At 49.3% G+C, this 19,963-nt stretch overlaps 1 protein-coding gene across 3 annotated transcripts in view; it reads left to right on the forward strand.

The window, feature by feature from the left end:
* CACNA1H (calcium voltage-gated channel subunit alpha1 H) overlaps positions 1 to 19,963 on the forward strand; it is a 161,575-nt gene that overhangs the window by 97,101 nt on the left and 44,511 nt on the right. For all 3 annotated transcript variants that reach the window (XM_074553205.1, XM_074553207.1, XM_074553206.1), the window contains exons 11-14: positions 12,524 to 12,675; positions 13,926 to 14,111; positions 15,125 to 15,242; positions 16,656 to 16,811. In XM_074553205.1, the coding sequence (XP_074409306.1) occupies positions 12,524 to 12,675; positions 13,926 to 14,111; positions 15,125 to 15,242; positions 16,656 to 16,811 (612 nt within the window). The remainder of the gene's footprint in view (positions 1 to 12,523; positions 12,676 to 13,925; positions 14,112 to 15,124; positions 15,243 to 16,655; positions 16,812 to 19,963) is intronic.

Raw genomic sequence — 19,963 nt, forward strand, 5'->3', positions numbered from 1 at the left:
CTGTCCCTGCTGCCATCTCCTCCCCAGCTGGACGTGGGACGTGCAGGGGCTGGCAGAGCCTGGCAGGGTGATTGCAGAGGTGTTGTTCTTGCTGCTGTAATTAGTGGTGGGTAATTAGTGCTCCTTAACAGCCCCCTTTGCCCAGCTCACCAAGGCTGAACTAACGACCCCCAGAACCAAACTCACCCACTCCTGCCTGGGGAGAGCCTCAGGTGCTCACCAAGCCCACAGTAATAGTGAACTGCAATAATTTTAATTAGTGCTGCTGTTATTAGGGCTAATCCAGCTGAATTTCATTATTTTAGCAGTGATTTGATGTCATTATATCAAATTAGAACCACTGATTTTTTATTTTTTCCTGTATAGTTTTGTTCCCATAACAATAAAACCACACTGAAAATCAGGGCAGGCTTGGGGGTGAGGCATCATTCCTGCAAAAGGAATCAGAAATATCCCATGGAAAGTCACCTCCTCAGTTTGGAGTCCTGTTTTCCAGACCTTTTTGTTCTTTTCCCAATGTTAGGAATAAATATGGCAAGAGAAGCGCAGTGCAAAGTCAGCACAGTGATTTCTGTGAGTATTGGTGGTGGTTTCATAGAATTTCATTTCATTTGAGGTTTCTTTTTGTCAGGAAGGTGAAAATGTGGGAGCTCTGGGCCATCTCCAGACTCTGAAATTCTGCCAGGTGCAAACCCTGGGCCTGGATAAAATTATGGGATACAAAGAGGGGATGAGGAGCAAGACTCACTGAGCTCCTCTGCTGCTTTTTGCTCCCACTTGGAAATTCCAGGCTTTCACTCGGTGCAGGTGATCCCAGTGTGCTGAAGGGCAGCTCTGCCTTGGAATTCCTCTGGTATCCTTGGAATTCCTTCCTGACCTCTCCTGTCCTTCCCTTTTCCCTGGAATTCCTCTCTGACCTCTGGAAACCTTCCCTGCCTCAGCAGAACCAGCTGCGCTCATTTTGGGGAGAAGGAGGGATGTTGGTGCTTGTTGGTTTTTAATTCTTGATTATTTTATTTTATTTTATTTTTTAATTTTTATTTTCTAATATTTATTTTATTTTATTTGTATTTTGTTGTTGTTATTTTCTAATGTTTATTTTTAAATTCCTCAGGCACAAGTGGTCTGCAGCTTCTCCTGAGGGCTCTGCTCCCTGCTGGAGCTGGTCCAGGGGAGGTTTAGGTTGGATTTTAGGGAAAAGTTCTTCCCTGGAGGGTGTCTGGAACAGCTCCCCAGGGAATGGCACAGCTCCAGAGCATGGGGACAGCACTCCCAGGGATGCACAGGGTGGGATTTTTGCAGGGCAGGATCTGGATTCTGATCCTGGTGTGTCCCTCCCAGCTCAGGGCATTCCATGATTCCAGAATTCCCAAGGTAAAATGGAGCAGGAGCTTCAGGAGAGCCCCTGGTTCCCGGTGCCAGCTGCACGTGCTGGGGGCTGCTGGCAAACACAGCCCCTGCTTTTGTACCTTTTTGTCTTTCTGCTTTCCCGTTCTGATCCTGGTGGATGGGCTTTAATTGCTGCTTTAGCCTGGTGCTGGTGGCTGAAAGGAGAGATCAATAATTCACGGGGAGCTCCAAGGTTCCCATCTGCCTGCCTTGGCTCGGGGCTGCAGCACCCTGGGCTCTCCCTGCTTTGTGCTTTCCCAGACAAAAAGCAGCTCAGGATGATGGCTGGGGTTGTTTCGGGTTTGCTGCAGGGGAGGAAAGGTGGATTTCCCCTGGATTTGTTCTCCTGGCTCTGTGTTTGGTGTGAGCAGGGAGGAGCTGCTGCCTGGGTTCCAGATGTAGGTTTGCAGATGATCAGTTCTGTGCTGTTAAACATTGGGATCTTCAGCAGTTTGGGAGCATTTATCCCTTTGGGAAGCTGTATCAAACTTGGGGCAGTCCAGTCTGGGGAGATAAAAGGGCTGGAGGTTGTGCTGTGCCCCCTGGATGTCCCTGAACTTCATCAGCCTGTGGAAAACGTGAGTTACCCACCCTAGGAGATCCTAAGATCCCAAGGGATCTTTTTGATCCAGTGTCACAAAAATCACAATAAACAGAGCTGAACTCAGCTGATGCATGCCCAGGCTCTAGGGCAGGATCAGGTGTTGCCAGGTCAGGGTGCTCAGAGGTTTCCTGGCATTGAGAAGGTGAACAGCCCTGGTTTATTGGGATTAGCTGGAACTGGGATTGTTCAGCCTGGAGAGCGATTTGGGGTCAGTGAATTGTGGCCTTTCAGTGCCTGAAGGGAATCTGCAAGAAAGGTGGAGAGAGATCTTCTACAAGGGCCTGGAGTGCCAGGACAGAGGGATGGTTCCAAACTGACAGAGGACAGGGACAGATGGGATATTGGGAAGGAATTCCTCCCTGTGAGGTGGGGAGCTGTGAATTCCCAGAGAAGCTGTGGATCCCTGGAGTGTCCAAGGCCAGGTTGGACAGGGCTTGGAGCACCCTGGGACAGTGGAAGGTGTCCCTGCCATGGCAGGGGTGGCACTGGATGGGCTTTGAGGTCCCTTCCAACCCAACCCATCCCATTCTGGGATTCAGTTCCCCAAAGGGAAATCCCTGAAGAACTCCCTGTGCCCAAACCAGACACACCCCCAGCTTTTCTCCTGCTGTCCTCCAACATTTCCATTTCCTCCTCCTATTCCAAGACCCTTGAACCTTTTAAAACCTCTCCCAACCTTCTCCCATCTCCTCACATCCCACTTGGGCACTCAGAGGTCGGGCCCAGTGGCTGGCTCGCGGTTTTTTTCAACAATTACCCTCTCCTTGAACCCATTTCCCCCTCCAGCCTCTCCTGGGCTGCACAGATGACTAAGCCAAGGTTTTTTTTTTTTTGAAACACAGACTAAGCACATGCCCACCTTCCCTTCCTCCCCAGCACAGCCCCTGCTGTGCTCCCCTGTCGCGTTTCATCTCCCGATGCCCGCGGATCTCCAAAGTGCATTTTTCAAAGGGGCTCTCCATAAAGCTCTATTAGCAGGGGATGAGTAATGGCTTGACAAACCAGATTTAAGTGGCCCCTTCTGAATCATCTTGGCAGTAATAGGGGGAGTGTGTCCATTTTTTGATTAAATATTTCCAGTGCCATTAACTCGGCCGGAGTAAACAACTTCTATTGGGTTTGCCTGCTAATGACAACCCAAAGGTCTTTGATCCCGGGGTTGCAGAGAGCCAGGAGCTGGATAAAGATCATGGAATCGTTGCTAAAGTGTCATCAAAGAGTTGGGAAATGGTTCTTTACTGTCTCTGTGTGCGTGTCCTGCCACCTTCAGTGCATGTGGTGCCACCTGTGATGCTCTTGGGCAGCTGTGGGATGTGGCTGGATTTTTCTCAAGGAAAATCCATAATTAACCTTAATTTCTTGTGCAGATTCCTTCAGGCTGGGTCTCTGTTGTTGCTCTTTTGCCTGCAAGGGGCTGTAGCAAATTCCATGGGTTTTGTGTGTATCCCAGTCTTAAATATTCCAGCTCTTCATATCCCAGGACTCAGCTCACACCTAAAAGGAAAAGGTAGAGCCTTGTTCTTCTTTCAAATTAATGAGATTTGAGATATTTTCAGCCTAAATATAAAGCTGTATTTATTAATGTATGTTTTAAAGGACCATAAATCAGTAGGAATGCTGCATTATATTTTAAAAATTAATTCTTTGTGGTTAACCAGCCAAACAAGGCTGATTTCAGGCATTGTGCTGATAATTTTGGGGTCATTAATTATTGACTTCAGCACCGAGCATGGTCAAAAACAGCTTTGCAGTGGGCAGGAACCGTGTGGATAAAATTCCTTGTGTGAATGTAGTTTTTTTATGGTGAGGGAGAAGCCAAATTTCTTGGATGAGAGTCAGGCCAGGCCCTGCTCTGAGCTGTCCTGGCCAGCAGATCCACTGGTGCTGCTCAGCATATGGATGGGAATGATTCAGGCTGGATGAATTCCCTGGATTTTGGCCAGAGGCTTTTAAAGGAGCCAAGGCCATGCAGGGTGGGATGGCAGCAGGGACAAACCTGCTCCTATTTCCAGGGAAAAGGCTCCAGTGACAGGTTCTGGGATGTTGGGAAGGGGCCAGAGCATCTCCTGGGATGCTCCTGAGGGTGATCCCTGCACCCAGCACAGCAGACATTTCCCATTTTCCCTCTTTTTCCTGACAGTGGCACCAGTGTGCAGAGTCCAGTTCTCCCAGCTGCTCCTGGGGCTTTGCTGGAGCCATTCCCTGCTTGTTTGGAGAGCTGGCTCCTTCCTGCTGTGACTTCTCATTTAATAACTGAACCTGAGCACTGCTGGCCTGCTTTGGGGCATTGTCTTACAGGGTTTGGGTGGGTTTTTCTCATTTTAAGGCTTATTTTTGAGCCATCTGTCAGTCCAAGTGATCCTCCACCCAGATATAACCCGGCTGATTGGCCTGCTTTCCCAAACTGCTCTGCTGATAACATTTCAGATTGCCCTGGTCCCGTCCTCCAGAGGCTGGAGCAGGCAGCACTTGATCTAATCCTGCTTGGCATTTATGTCACTGGAAATGAAATTGCATTTTGCTGAATGAAACTGAGAAATGGGAAAGTAATACTGCAAATATGTTCTGCCCTGTGGGATCTCCTGCCAGGGAAGCTTCGGAGGGAAGTTGATTATCCCAGAGAACAAACTCTGCTCTGTCTGTGGCTCTTCTTGCAGGACAGGGAAATGTGGCATCCAGGGATTCTTCTGCAGAGAAAACACTCCCAGCCTGGAGACAGAGAGCCCTGGGATGGGTTGGGTTGGGAAAAACCTTAAAGCTCATCCAGTGCCACCTTCCAGCATCCCAGGTTGCTCCAAGCCCTGTCCAGCCTGGCCTTGGACCCTCCCAGCTTCTCTGGGAATCTGTGCCAGGGCCTCAAGGGAACAATTCCCTCCCAATATCCCCACCTGAACTGCAGGGACTGGCACAAAAATCTTGGGGGGGTGCCTGAATTTGGAATCTGGTCACTGAACTCCTCTGGGTTTGGGTTTTGGTGTTTCCTCCACCCTCCAGTGTCCCTTTGGCAGCTCCAGGAAGGAGCAGAGTTTTGCGTGTGGGAATGGAATCATTAACCACGGAGCAGAGAGTTAAAAGGAACTCTGCAGAGCATTAGGAGATCAAGCAGGTCAATTGAAAAGGAGGAAAAATTACCATCAGTTATCTTCAATTAAATTGTTATCGCTCCACATGAAGGATCCCATTTAGAGGGAGGCATAAAACCTGAGAGTGGAGGTGACTGAGGGAATAAATTCCCCATTTTTCATTCCAAACCCAGAGAGGGAACATCCATCAGCAGGCACAAGGAGGAAATCTCTTTTTCCTTCTGTTTCCAGCCTACTTTGAAGCAGAGCCCATTTGGAATCTCTCAGTGACACTTTTTTTATTTTTTTTCAGAGGAAAGCACAAACTCCTTAAAGCCACGACTTTTAGGAGAGGCTTTAATAACAGAGAACCCCTTCTTGAGTAGGACTTGTGCTTCTGAGAGGTTGTGGTTGTGTCTGGCTGTTAAATTTGGGGCAGTGGCACCCCAAAATAGCAAAATATCTCAGTTTCCAGGGCTGGGATATCCTGGTTCAAGTCCCTGATCCCTTTCCAAGGCCAGAGAGCAGAAATAACTTTGAACTGTGCTCATGAGCCTGGGAAAACACCACCCAAACCCTTTTTTTTTTTTTTTTTTAGGAAGTTTTATCACATAAAAGAAGGCAATTCCTGTGGTCTAGATGGACTAAACCAGTTTGAAGTTGATTTTCAGACATGAAGAGTCCAATCTTGTAGTAAATAAACTTCATCCAAATGGTTTACTCAGGAGATATTTTCAGATGCAGGAGTTGAAAAGCCACTTGTGTTGTTCCTGGGGTTGATTTTGATTTTTTAAAGGCAGGGAAAGCAGAGGAGGAAGCAGCCAGGTCTGCAGTTGCTCGGGGGGTTCTGCTTGTTTGCTTTGCTGGCTTGTTTACTTACCTCAGAAATATCAGAATTGCTCCGTTTGATCTTTGACAAGCAAAGAAGGAGAGAAAAATAAAGGTCAAAACGGAGCCTTCATCTTCTCTGGGGTGTCACTTACATCCCCTGACAGCTCTGCTTCCTCTGCCTCCTGGAACTCCCTGGAAAAGGAGATTTCAGCCCAGGCTGCTCCAGAGGCAGGGGAATGACACAGCTGGAAATAAAACCCAGCAGAGTGAGGAGAGCAGGGCAGCCTGTCCCTGCTGCGTGTAACTGAGCACCGGGAGATTTTACCCATTCCTCCTCCCCTCTTCCTGCTCCTGGGGATGCTCAGATTCCTCCTTGGGAGGGTGGGGAATCCTGGCACAGATTCCCAGAGAAGCTGTGGATCCCTGTAAGTGTCCCAGGCCAGGTTGGAGCACCCTGGGATTATGGAAAGTGCCCCTAGGTTGGACTGGATGCTCCATAAATTCCCTGGGTTCCTTCTCCTCTCTCTGCATCCTCTGTGGGTTTTAATTCCCTGACATGGGGCTGCAGACTGAGGAGAGCAGGGCAGCCTGTCCCTGCTGCGTGTAACTGAGCACCGGGAGATGTTACCCATTCCTTGTCCCCTCTTCCTGCTCCTGGGGATGCTCAGATTCCTCCTTGGGAGGGTGGGGAATCCTGGCACAGATTCCCAGAGAAGCTGTGGATCCCTGGAAGTGTCCCAGGGCAGGCTGGACGGGGCTTGGAGCACCCTGGGATGATGGAACGTGCCCCTAGATGGGACTGGATGCTCCATAAATTCCCTGGGTTCCTTCTCCTCTCTCTGCATCCTCTGTGGGTTTTAATTCCCTGACAGGGGGCTGCAGACTGAGGAGAGCAGGGCAGGAGATGTTACCCATTCCTCCTCCCCTCTTCCTTCTCCTGGGGATGCTCAGGTTCCTCCTTGGGAGGGTGGGGAATCCTGGCACAGATTCCCAGAGAAGCTGTGGATCCCTGGAAGTGTTTCAGGCCAGGTTGGGGCACCCTGAGATGGTGGAAAGTGCCCCTAGGTTGGACTGGATGCTCCATAAATTCCCTGGGTTCCTTCTCCTCTCTCTGCATCCTCTGTGGGTTTTAATTCCCTGACACGGGGCTGCAGACTGAGGAGAGCAGGGCAGCCTGTCCCTGCTGCGTGTAACTGAACACCGGGAGATGTTACCCATTCCTTGTCCCCTCTTCCTTCTCCTGGGGATGCTCAGATTCCTCCTTGGGAGGGTGGGGAATCCTGGCACAGATTCCCAGAGAAGCTGTGGATCCCTGAAAGTGTCCCAGGGCAGGTTGGGGCACCCTGGGATGGTGGAAAGTGCCCCTAGGTGGGACTGGAGGCTCCATAAATTCCCTGGGTTCCTTCTCCTCTCTCTGCATCCTCTGTGGGTTTTAATTCCCTGACACGGGGCTGCAGACAGGTGAACTCTGTGGCAGTGGAAAACCTGTTAATTGGAGAATTATAATTGCCCGAAAATGAGGCGAGGGGAGGAAGCAGGAGTGCCCCGGAGCCAGGCAGGGATTGACAGATCATTATTGTGCCTGGTCAGAGCCTCTGTGGGCTGAATGCAACATCTAAAGCAGAAAAGCCAACATAAACAAGTGCTGCAAGTCCCATTGACAGCTTTAGGCTCGGGACTAAGAGAAAAAACAACCCAAGTGCAAAGGATGTTTATGAGACTCAATGTTCTGGGTTTGTTTACTGCTCCTCGGGGCTCTGCCACTCTCAGATCTCCCAGCTCAGGAAAAGTTGGGCTGCTTTGGAGGGGGATTTCTGAAGGAAAACAACATTTTTAACTCTGGAAACTTCCCTGGTCATTCAGCAGGAGGGAGGTGGTGTGGAAGAGACCTTTTCTCCTCTGTCAGGGATGCAGGTGTGATTATTTCTGGGTTTCAGAGCAGAAAGGTGTGCAGTTGTCCTGCTGAGACCGAGCCTAAATTATGTAAAATAGCAGCTGGTGGATGCAGCAATCAAAGGAGACGAGGGAGAAGGTGGGCGAGAGGAAAAGGAGGCACAAAGAGATCCCAGTCCTTGGACAACTGCAGGAATTCAGGTGCACAAAGAGAATCTGAGGCTGCAAATTCCACCCTTCATTGTCTGCTTGGAGGAGCCATCGATAATTGGACCGTGATGGGTTTCTCTTTTTTCTCTTTTATTGCATTCCGTGGTTCCTGGAAGGCTCTGGGGTCCTTGCTAAAACCACAAGTGGCAGATTCTCAGCTCCCGAGGTTTTCAGACCAAAACTATTTAGGAAAGGATTTTCTTTTTTTTTTTTTTTTTTTTTTGGTCTGTTTATCTGAACTTGGAATGAACTGTTTGAGGTTTGTCCCTAATAAAAGCATAGTTTGGAATCGCTGGAATATTCTGCAGCATAAAAATGGCCTTGAAAATGGGCAGAGAGGGGGTGTGTTTTGCCTGCAGTCAGGGCTTGCTTTTATTTAAACTCAAGGATGCTGAAACCTCCCAAACTGATCCCACACAGTTCCTGCCCTTCCCTCGAATAGTGGGAAGTTTAACCCTGCAGCCCAAGGACGATTTAAATCTGAAATTCTAAAGTTTAGACTGAAATCTGAACTTTTTTGAGCGTTCCCTGGGATCTGCCAGTGGGACTTGGGGTTAAACCATTCTGTGCTGGGTTTTGGTGACAGTTTCCAGCATGACCATTCCCAGGCCAGCATTGCCAATTTTCTCCCATATTCTGGGGATTCCTGAGCATTCTGGATCCTCCTGCCATTCCACATGGTCACCTTTTGGCCCTGGAATCCTGGACTGATGTAAAGGTCAATAATTGCATCAGCAGCAGATGAGGAGATCCCCAAAGCTGCTCGAGGGGGTTGTGCTCACCCTCTTTGTGTTTGGAAAAGGAATTTTTTCCTGGTGCAGCTTGGAGCCCAATGGAGGGCAGGTATTTTCCCTGCCAGAATTGTTGAGGCTTCGAAAAAAATTGGCAAAAAGCAAAAATCTCCACTTTAGACCAACTCTCCTGGAAGTGCCTTATTTTGCTGCCAAGCTTTGTTACACATCCCAACCCGAGCTGCATCTCATGACAGAACCACTGCTGGAGCCAAAAGCCTGAAGTTTCCAGCTCTGAGCAGGTCAAAACGAGACACTGCAGCAATTTGAAAGCGTTGTTGCAATTTCGTTTTCTCCCAGCCAGAAAGTTGGACGAAAATAATCCTCGCCATGAAAAGCTTTGGTTTCAGCAAATCAACGATTTGTTTCACCCGGAGAAAAAGACTCCTGGAAAAATTCCTGCACTGGGACTGCCTTTAATTCGGACAAAATCAACAGTGGCTCCTAGTGGCTGACTGCAGGGGAATGGCCAAATCCATCTTGAGTGTCCCTTCCTTGACCCTCCTCGTGGATCCGTGCTCGTCAGCGAGCGGGAAATTTGCGCTGCGAGCAATAAACCATTTCAGAAGGCATAAAAATATCCCCGTTTCCCCGGCTCCCGTTGGTGTCAGGGGAAGATAATTACCCTGGAAGGCTGGAGCAGTGGATGTTTGGCTCATCTGCTCCTCAGCATCCTCTCCAACAATCCCCAAGCTCCCAGCAGCGCTTGGCCGCCGTTCAGGGCCATCCGTCCTTGTCGGTGCCCGGCGGGTCCTGCCCGGTGTCCCGGCAGGATCCCGCTCCAACATCCCCGCTCACAGCTGGCCCTGTCATCACATTAGCGCTGCCTGCCTCCAGACAGCATCCCAAAAGGATAATGAAGATCCCTGAGGTGAGGTTTTGCAGTGTCAGCCGTCTGTCAACCTTTCCCAGGCGTCCTGCCGCGCTCCAATCTGCTGGATCAGCTCCTGGGCGCAGCTGCTGACGTTCCAGGCCAGCTCCTCGTCCTCTCCTGTCCCCGTCCCTCGTGGCCTCTCTCCCCTCCCTGACAGATCGCTGCAGGTTTTCTCCCACACTTCAATAGGAGGCAAAAGTCACGGAGCTGGAGACAAAGCAAAAAGGGAATTGGGAAATGAATTCAGGATTGGCTCAGTGCTCCACAGGAGGATCTTGGGTTTGCCTAAGGGAACTTGGGATTTTAGAGAGTTACAATGTCCAGATTCCTTTTGTTTGCCTTATGGTGTTTAGGTTGTTCAGCTTTTCAGACTCTGACTTTTTTGGTGATGACTCTGAGATTGTCTTATCATGATGCACTCGATGATCTTTGCGGTCTTTTCCAACCTTAGCCATTCTGTGCTTCTATATCCACATAATTCCAGGATTGGGGATTTTGAAATCACTACCAGGAAGCCAAATTTTCATGATAAAATTGTAACTCTTGGCAGCAGCAAGGGGGATCTGGAGAACCCCACACTGCATTTGCCTTCAGTGCATGAGGCTGCTGCTCCATGGGAGAGGGTGAGGTTCTGGGAATGGCAGTGGGCAGGTTTTCCATGTTTCCCAGGGAAAAAGCGCTGGGGAACAGCAGGGAAAACAGAACAACCCCAGCAATCTCTCAGGAATGGTGGTGGCTTCTTCTCCCAGATGATCAGCAACAGGATGAGAGGAAATGGCCTCAAGCTGTGCCAGGGGAGGCTCAGGTTGGACATCAGGAGGAATTTCTTCATGGAAAGGGTGGTCAGGCATTGGAACTGCCCCAGCCTGGTCAGGAACTGGAACTGGAGGTGGCAATCAGTGCTCTGGGCTGGGGACAAGGTGGGGATCAGGCCCAGCCTGGACTGAATGGTCCTGGAGGTCTCTTCCCACCTCAGAGATCCTGGCATTCTGTGTGATTCCTTGCTGACAGCTGTCATTCATTTCCCAGCCTGAGCCTGCCACCCACACCCTGCTCCAGGAGCTGTGCCTGCAGGGACACCAGACCTTAATGAGTTCTTTTGCTCCTTGTCAAGAGTTCCCTCTCCAGCCCTGCCTGGGGGGACCCTGAACGTGCCAGGTCCTGACAGAGAGCTCGGGGACGGTGCCAGCACCGAGTGGCTTGGAGCAGGACAGCCTGGGAGCCTGCAGGGCTATTTTGGGATCAGTCTCTGTGGAGCGCTGGTCAAATTCCATCCCAGAGCAGCCCTGAGCCTCTGATGAGGTTGGGGTTTTTTGCCTCTCCCCAGGTGTGGTGGTTTCAGTTTGAAACTGGGTGGAAATACTAATTTTCAGTTTGGAAACTGGGTTTCAGTTCGAAACTGAGTGGAAATACTAATTTTGTGTAGTGGCTTTGGTTTGCTAATTTTATATTTTTTAAATTTTGATTTAATTTTTAATTGTTTTAATTCCGAACCATGACACCTGGTAGTTTTGGCAAGGAATAGGATGGATGAGCTCTGCACCGGGCCCTGCAAATTTCCCAGTCCTTCCCTTCCTGGTATCCCATGGCAATCCGAGTTTATGGATTAGAACCTGGAGCTCTGAGTGCTCTTCCCCTGGATAAATGGTTGAGCAGCAGACAGACGATTGCAGGGAGTAATTTAGCAGTGAATGATGGCTCATTAGCAGCCCACGGGCTGGAGGGGATGTGTGGGCTCTTCCCAAATCCCAGTTAACTCTTTCACCCTCTCCTTCCCCTGCCAAGGGTTGGATTTGCTGAGTGTGGATGTGTTACAGAGCCTCCAGGAGTGCAACAGCATCCCCCAAACCAGCCGATTTTTGCCCCCCTAACGAGGGATGGGGAATAAAGGAAATTATTATCAGCCCAGGAGATGAGTCAGATATGAAAATCACACTTTTTCCCAGACAATGTTATTACTCTGAGGAAAAGGAAATGAAAAAGACTCATTTTGTCTCACAAAGGAGCAGGCCTGGAACTAGAAATGCTCATTGCAGAGCCAGGTGCTGTTGGAGGGAGCAGCTCTAGGGAGGGAGCAGATCAATCCCACCTTTTCCCATTGTTTTGGGAGCCTGGGTGCTGGGCAGGCTTTGCTGCACTTCCCAGGAAAGGAATGGAATGTGTGGAAGCCCGAGGGAATGTGGTGCTGGGATAGAAGAGGGGCATGGAAAAATCTTGGGTTTCAGCTCCATTAAAGTCTTGTATACCCAGAGAAACTCGGAGATCCTGGATGCACTCCTGGCACTCAGGGCCACGCTGCTGGCACTTAAAATCTGCTGGTTTTAGGAAACACCATTTTGGGGTTTTGGGGGCAATTCCCAAAGGGAGATAAGTACCTCAAAAAACATAAAACTATTCATCCCACTGACTTTAAGTGTATTTTTTTTCCCTAATTCTCTTAGGAGATGTCTGGAAGAAAATGCTTTGTTTTAATGAGTAGAGCTGATATTCCTATATCACATATAGGAATATTCTATATTCCCATATAGCAGGACCCATAAAGTTCTGCTGGAGTCAGTGCAGTAAAAGCAGAGTGATCCATGTGAATCCAGGCAGATTCCAGCCTGGATAATTCTGGCTTGGAACAGTGAGCAAACCCTCTCCTTTGCTTAGCTTGAATTATTTTGGGTTGGGCACAATTGTTCTCCAGCTGCTCCAGAGCTGGGCTGGGATCCTGTGATCCCAGTAAAACTCACAGGGAACTCCAGAAGGTTCATCTGCTGTTCCCTCAGACATTTCTTTTTCCTCCATGGCTTTCCAGAGGGAGCACAAATCCCAGCAGGAGGAACATTTCCCATTTTCTCTGACCACGTTGCTTTTCTCTCCGCAGCCAGACGAGCTGACCAACGCCCTGGAGATCAGCAACATCGTCTTCACCAGCATGTTTGCCCTGGAGATGCTCCTGAAGCTCCTGGCCTTTGGCATCTTTGGCTACATCAAGAACCCCTACAACATCTTTGACGGGATCATCGTGGTCATCAGGTGCTTCCCCCACTGTGGTTTTCCAGCTGAGGGCTGGGGAGTGGGGTGGAGATCAGGGATGGCAAGGGAAATTCAGGTTGGGTGTTAGGAAAAGGTTCTTTACTGAAAGAGTGGTTGGGCACAGGAATTGTCTGGCCAGGGAGGTGGTGGAGTCACCATCCCTGGATATGTTTAAAAAAGGATTGGATGTGGCACTCAGTGCCATGGTTTGGTTGGTGAGGAGATGTTAGGGCTGGGTTGGACTCCATGGTCTTCAAAGTCTCTTCCAACCTGGTGATTCTGTGATTCCATGTGTTAATCCAGGGTTGGGGTGTGCTGGAATTGTGCTGGACTTTTGGATTCATCCAGGGTTGGGGTGTGCTATAATTGTGCTGTAACTGTTGGATTCATCCAGGGTTGGGGTGTGCTGTAATTGTGCTGGACTTCTGGATTCCTGTCCTTAGGAGGGCTGTCCAAAGTAAATCAACCTGGCAGATGGAGAGGAAAACCTGTTTATGCCACACATCTGGCACTGGGGTGGTCCTGGGAAAGGGGTCCTGGGAGTGTCCCTACCCCAGCAGTGCCCTCCTCTCCCAAATGACCCCAGCTGGGCTGGAATTGGGCAAGCAGGAGGGGAAGGGAGGGCCCTGCTTTGCTGTGTTCCCCAGGAACACTGTCCCAGTGCTGGGATCCTTTCTGGTCACCCCTCAATCAGTAATTTGGGGCAAAGAATCCCAGGCACACTGATGCAAACCGGGAGAGTGCCCTTGGCACATCCCTTTGATCTAAACAAGGTTCAAGGTTCTGATCAAAGGTCATTCTGTGGTCTGATCAAACCAACCTCCCCAAAACTCCCTCTGGATGTTCTGAAGGAAGATAAATAACTCAAGAGACATAAGAACTATTGATCCTATTGACTTGAAGTGGGGTTTTGTTTCCCTAATTCCCTTAAGAGATGCTGGATTTTGTTTTAATGAATAGAGCTATGCTTGTTACTCCTATATCATAGGAATGGATATTCCTGGGATAAAATTGTGATCCACATTATTATCGTGGTGCAGACATGGAGAACCTCAGGAAAAAAAAAGGGAATTAAGGAGGGAATTGACCCCAAAACCAGCTGTAAAGCAGATGAACCGTGCCACCAGAGGTGCGACCACGCCGCTGGGAGTGAAGCTGCTTCCAGGAGCAGGAAAAGGGGGGATTCCTGGGGGGATCAGCTGCCAGGGAGCAGAACTGCTGGTGCTAGCAGTGTCCCCATGTCCCCGCAGTGTCTGGGAGATCATTGGGCAGTCGGACGGGGGCCTGTCCGTGCTCAGGACGTTCCGGCTGCTCCGTGTGCTGAAGCTCGTGCGCTTCATGCCCGCCCTGCGCCGCCAGCTCGTGGTGCTCATGAAGACCATGGACAACGTGGCAACCTTCTGCATGCTGCTCATGCTCTTCATCTTCATCTTCAGGTATTTCTTGGTGTTTCAGGTGTTTCAGCTCTTCCTGAGGCGTTGTTCTGCTTCGGGGATGGGGACACGGTGCCGGTGTGGGGGGGATCCCTTGGGAAGGCTGGGCTAGAACAGAGGATGGAAGAATTAAAGAACAGAACAGAGGCTGGACAGAGTTAAAGAATAAAGTAGGGATTTATTAAAAGGCCTCAATGGATACACCTTGGGCCTGGCCAGGGCTACAGCCAAGATGAACCAAAATGGTCCCAAAATGCACGACCGCTCACGGGGTCTCTCACTTTTATAAGTTCTGCTCCATTCGCATATTGGAGTTAATTGTCCAATTACAGCTTTAGGTTATGCAGTCCTGTCCTTGTTTTTCTCTCCTCAGCCCACGGTGTTTGTGCTCTTGGGCCTGAGATTTGGATCATTTGTCCTTGGTCCCCCAGCTAGAGCAGGAATTGTTTTGTCTCCCTGTGCAGAGAACTCACCATCCCACAATGTGAAGCCTAGAACTGCACACTAAAACAGCAGAGAATCTGAAAAATATAAAAGCCAAAACCTGAGGCATCAGGGGGAATGCTCACAGTGGGATATTTGCCCCTTTCTGGCTCATTTTTCATGGAATGCCATCATTCCAGAGGTGAATGAAGGACACAAACAGGCAATCACTGCCCCTCAGAGGCTCCTGAGCTTTGCCTGTCACTGACTGGACCATCCCAGTGTTAGATTTGGGATGGAAGTCGTGCAGCTCCCAAGATTTCTGTCTGTTTGACCCTCTAATGCCCCTCAGAATCCTTTGCTTGGAAACCAGGGAGCTGGCAGCATGGTTTGTCATTTTTCCAGACAAAGCAGAATCCTGGATTTTCCTTCAGTGCAGACAACTGGAATGAAATGTGAGGCAGGAGAACCGAATTGCGGGGTCAAAAAAAAACCCACTGGGAGTGGAAAAATATCCATAAAACCCCTGCAATCCTCCCTGCAACCACATTTCACCCAGGTGTTCCTTCCATCTGCCCCTTTCCCCACTGCAGCATCCTTGGCATGCATCTCTTTGGGTGCAAGTTCAGCCTGAAAACCGACACGGGAGACACGGTTCCAGACAGGAAGAATTTTGATTCCTTGCTTTGGGCCATTGTGACTGTGTTCCAGGTAAGCTCTGCGTCCTCAGGGATGTTTTAGGGGGAACACGAGGTTTTATTCCATTAAACTCTTCCAGGAGGTGTCAAATTTGGAGTGAAGAGTTATTAGGGTAGAGATGGGTTTAAAAGCCCTGATGGAGAAGAAATCTACTCAAAATCAGCACTGTCCATATCTCTTATCAGTAAAAGGATTCACTCTTATTTTCCTTTTTGCTGCCCATCCCGCTCCTACTCTGCAGATCTCTGTCTCCTTCACTGCCTTTTGCAAACAATTCTGTGTAACTGGGGGTGACAAATCCCCTCCCAAATCAGAGCTGGAGGTGCTGGGGAAGCCTTGATATAAAAAGTTGTGTTTCCTTTGCAGCCTGGTTTGTGCCTGAAATTCCTGGCAGGTTCCACAACAGAGGAATAATGGTTAATGCTGTTTCAAGGATATTTTGAGTATAAAAATTAGACTTTTCATGTTTCAAAGCTCAGGCTTTAGAATCTGAGTGCAACAAGTGTAAATGAAGTTTCTGAAGGCAGAGTAGCATCACTCAAGGTGGAAACCAGGCCAGAGCCTTCCCTGTGGATAAAAATTCTCACAAAGGAACAAGGACAAATCAGCCCCAGCCTCAGAGCTTCCCATTTTTCCCTTCCCAACACATGAATTGCTGCATTTCTCCTCCCAGTCCCTTGGGAAATGCAGCTGGCACGGAGCACAGAGGCTCAGTCCTGTGTCCCAGGAAGGTTATTGAGCAGCATGACTCAGTGCAGCACTCCTGTCCCCAAAGCCACCTTGGTTCAGGGGGTTTGAGGCCGTTTCCATTGCAAGAATTAATGTGGAACATCAGCCTGTCATCCATTTCTCTAAGATTTTTGAAGCTGGAGAGTGAAAATCCCTGAGGAAGATCCCTCAGAGCAAAGATTTGCAGTGATGGGGATTTTTTTTTTTCCCAATGTTTTTACCTGAAGGAAACAACTTCCCTGAGGTTGTGGAGCCACCCAATGTCATTTATCTCAATAAATATCCTGTCCCTTACCCTTTCCTTCAGCTCCAGCTGCCTTCTAAAGAGCAGCCTGAAAGGAGACAAGATCTGAGGCCTCAGGTCTGTTATCTTCTGATGGTTATCAAAGGAGGCAACACCTCCAGGAAGCAATGGGATTAGGACAGTGCATCCTTCACCTGGGGATATCTTGGATCTAAAGTGTCCTCTGTGGGCAGGGCAGTGCCTGCAGGGAGGGCAGGCTTGGCCAGCAGGGGTGCAAAGATCTAAATAAAGGCAAATTTCTACAACATGATCCAACCACACGTGCAGAGAGCTGAACAAAGGCAATTCCTGCTGCCTCATCTCAGGAGAGCTGCCGGTGGAAAGGTCAGGAGGAGAGGGAGAATGGCAGGATTGAGTGCACAGAGGAGCTGAGGGTTCCCCTTTCCCCGCAGATCCTCACGCAGGAGGACTGGAACGTGGTGCTCTACAACGGGATGGCCTCCACCTCCTCCTGGGCCGCCCTCTACTTCGTGGCCCTGATGACCTTTGGCAATTACGTGCTCTTCAACCTCCTGGTGGCCATCCTGGTGGAAGGATTCCAGGCAGAGGTGAGACATCCAGGCTGAGGGAGGGGGAGAGAGCTGACACACACGTGTGGGGATGATCCATGGCAGGGAAAACATCTACCCAGGCAGGCAGCCCTGCATTTAAATTTAAGGGCTGCAGATGATCTGTGTGAACACCTGGAGCTCTTCTAGATCAATCTTTGCAGCCCTAAATTTAAATTTTAATTTAAGGGGTGCAGATGATCTGTGTTGGGCACCTGAAGCTCTTCTAGATCAATCTTTGCAGCCCTAAATTTAAATTTTAATTTAAGGGGTGCAGATGAGCTTTGGTGGGCACCTGAAGCTCTTCTAGATCAATCTTTGCAGCCCTAAATTTAAATTTTAATTTAAGGGGTGCAGATGATCTGTGTGAACACCTGAAGCTCTTCTAGATCAATCTTTGCAGCCTTAAATTTAAATTTTAATTTAAGGGGTGCAGATGAGCTTCGGTGGGCACCTGAAGCTCTTCTAGATCAATCTTTGCAGCCTTAAATTTAAATTTTAATTTAAGGGCTGCAGATGATCTGTGTGAACACCTGAAGCTCTTCTAGATCAATCTTTGCAGCCTTAAATTTAAATTTTAATTTAAGGGGTGCAGATGAGCTTTGGTGGGCACCTGAAGCTCTTCTAGATCAATCTTTGCAGCCCTAAATTTAAATTTTAATTTAAGGGGTGCAGATGATCTGTGTTGGGCACCTGAAGCTCTTCTAGATCAATCTTTGCAGCCCTAAATTTAAATTTTAATTTAAGGGGTGCAGATGAGCTTTGGTGGGCACCTGAAGCTCTTCTAGATCAATCTTTGCAGCCCTAAATTTAAATTTTAATTTAAGGGGTGCAGATGATCTGTGTTGGGCACCTGAAGCTCTTCTGAATCAATCTTTGCAGTTAAAGCCCACTGGATGTGGAATGGGAATTGGGGAACCAGGACTCTGATCTCCTACACAGTCTGCTGTGTGATTTACTAAAGATAATTTAGCATTAATTTTACTCACCAAATCTCCCATGTACTCCATGGTTTGTGTTTCTGTATGGTGGGACTCAGGCTTTCAATACATTCAGAAGTTTTACTAAAATCCCAGCAGATTAAATCAGCTGGCTTCCCTCGATAAGGGCTGGTTGCCTGGTCCTGAAGGGACCTCAGGGCTCAGGACTTTCCCTTCATGGAGCTGTGCTGTCCATGGCTCTGTCCTGGGATTCCACATGTTCCAGCCAGCTCCAGCCCCGAGGACCAGGCAGGATGAGCCCTGTCCTTTCCCTTGGAATTCTGCCCCTTCTGGAATATTTAAATCCAGGAGCACAGCTGCTCAAAAGCCATTCCCAGGTTCCTGACATTAAATTCTCAGATCTTTAGGATGTTGCTTTGAGGTGGAAGGAAGTTTTCTCCTTTAGGGATCTTTGCAGGGAGCAGCTCCCGTTCCTCCCCTGCCCTGTGGGAGGTTGAAGCCGGTGCTGATGTGAAGCCAGAGCTCTCTGAGTGCCTGATTGCTCCTCCAGACAAGCTGTGGTTTCCCTGCCCAGCCCCAATGGCTCCTTTCAGAGCTGTTTCAGACCATGATTTAAATGTGTGCAAGCTCTGCTTTTCCCAGCCTGGATCGTTCACCCCAAGGGCCAGCAACCACAGGCATGGCATTTGCAGGGCACATTTTGCTCTCCACTCCCATTTATTATCAATCCTGACATCAGGCCTGTGGGCTTGTCACTTGTCTCAGGGAGAGGCATTACACAAAACCCTTCTCAGCTGCCAGGGCTCCACTCAAGCCTTGCACTGGGAAATCATAAAATCCTGGAATGCTTTGGCTTGGAAGGGAATTTAAAGTTCTGGTTCCAACCCCCTGCCACAGCTAGGGAACCTTCCACCAAACCAGGCTGCTCTGGTTGTAAACCAAAGAAAAATTATTGTGGAGCCGGGTTTGCTTTTGTCGTCCCTGGCTCTGCTGCTACGCTGGGAATTCTTGGTTTGACCTCTTTGACTTTGCCTCTGACAGGGGCTGTTCTGAGCAGTCACAGGAGGCACTGAGGGGAATTTCTCCTCCATTTGCTCAGGTGTTTCTTTTATTTATCTGGAGAAGGACTCCTGGGACAGCTGAGAGCTGCTCTTGACTCAGAACCGTCAGCAGGGCTTCAGCAAGGGCACTGAAATTGTCCTGTGAAGCACAGCACACGCTCTCAGCCTGATCCCAGCTCCTGATCTGCCTCTGGAGCAAGTCTGCCAGGAGTTTTCCTAGAAGAGAACAGACTTTAATGGCCACAAACCCATTTTTAGTACATTTGTGTTTAGTACAAGTAGCCAGACTTCAAGCAGGGCCATAATTGCGTATTTGTGTTTACACCGTTCCCATGTCATTTTGAAATCCCCCCCAGAGCTGCTCTGGGAGAGCAGGCAAACCTCCCAAAATTGTGCAGATCTTTCATCCACTCTGCGCTGGTGTTTCTGCTGTGAAACAAAGATGAATCAGGGAGCTCGAGCCGTTCAGTCATCCTGGCTGCAGCTCTTGGCAATAAATCACAGCAAAGTGAAGCTCATTGCCACTTCAGCACCATGCCTCTGGAAACTGGGGGGGTTTGTCCAGGCACCAGGCAAGGAACTGAGCTGCTTTCTCAGGGATCAGCACTTCCATGCAGCCCTTTGCTGTCAGTTTGCACAGGTTTCTGCAGTGCTGAGGAATCCAGACAGATTCCTGCTGGCATTCTGCTGGAATCCCTCCCTGAGCAAGGAGAGCCTGAGGATGGCTCCTGTGTCCCAGGCTGATCATTTCTGGTAGCAGATGTGTCCAAAACGAGCTGGAATCACAGGAGGAAAGGCAGGGTGAGGGTGGCTGTTCCCTGTCCTGAGCTGCTGCGGGGCTGCCAGGCACACTGGCCCCATGCCCTCTGCCTCAGGTTGCCAAGAGATTTCCCAAAACAACCCCAGCCAGCACAGAGGGAGCAAATCAGGCTCTCCGGGTCTAAGTGAATTTGAAAGTGCTGTCAAACAGAGAATTAAATCCCTCTGGCACCCTTTGACATCAAACCCCAAGTGCTTTCAGCAGGGATCACAGAGAGAGCAAACAAGGAGCCCCACCACGCCAGGTTTCTCAGTCATTCCTGCAATTCCAGCTGCTCTGGGATGTTTTCCCCTGGGATTCGCTGTTCCTGGAGCTGTGTAGGAAGCACAG

Source organism: Zonotrichia albicollis, chromosome 16 (genome assembly GCF_047830755.1).
Source record: "Zonotrichia albicollis isolate bZonAlb1 chromosome 16, bZonAlb1.hap1, whole genome shotgun sequence".
In the NCBI taxonomy this organism is placed as follows: domain Eukaryota; kingdom Metazoa; phylum Chordata; class Aves; order Passeriformes; family Passerellidae; genus Zonotrichia; species Zonotrichia albicollis.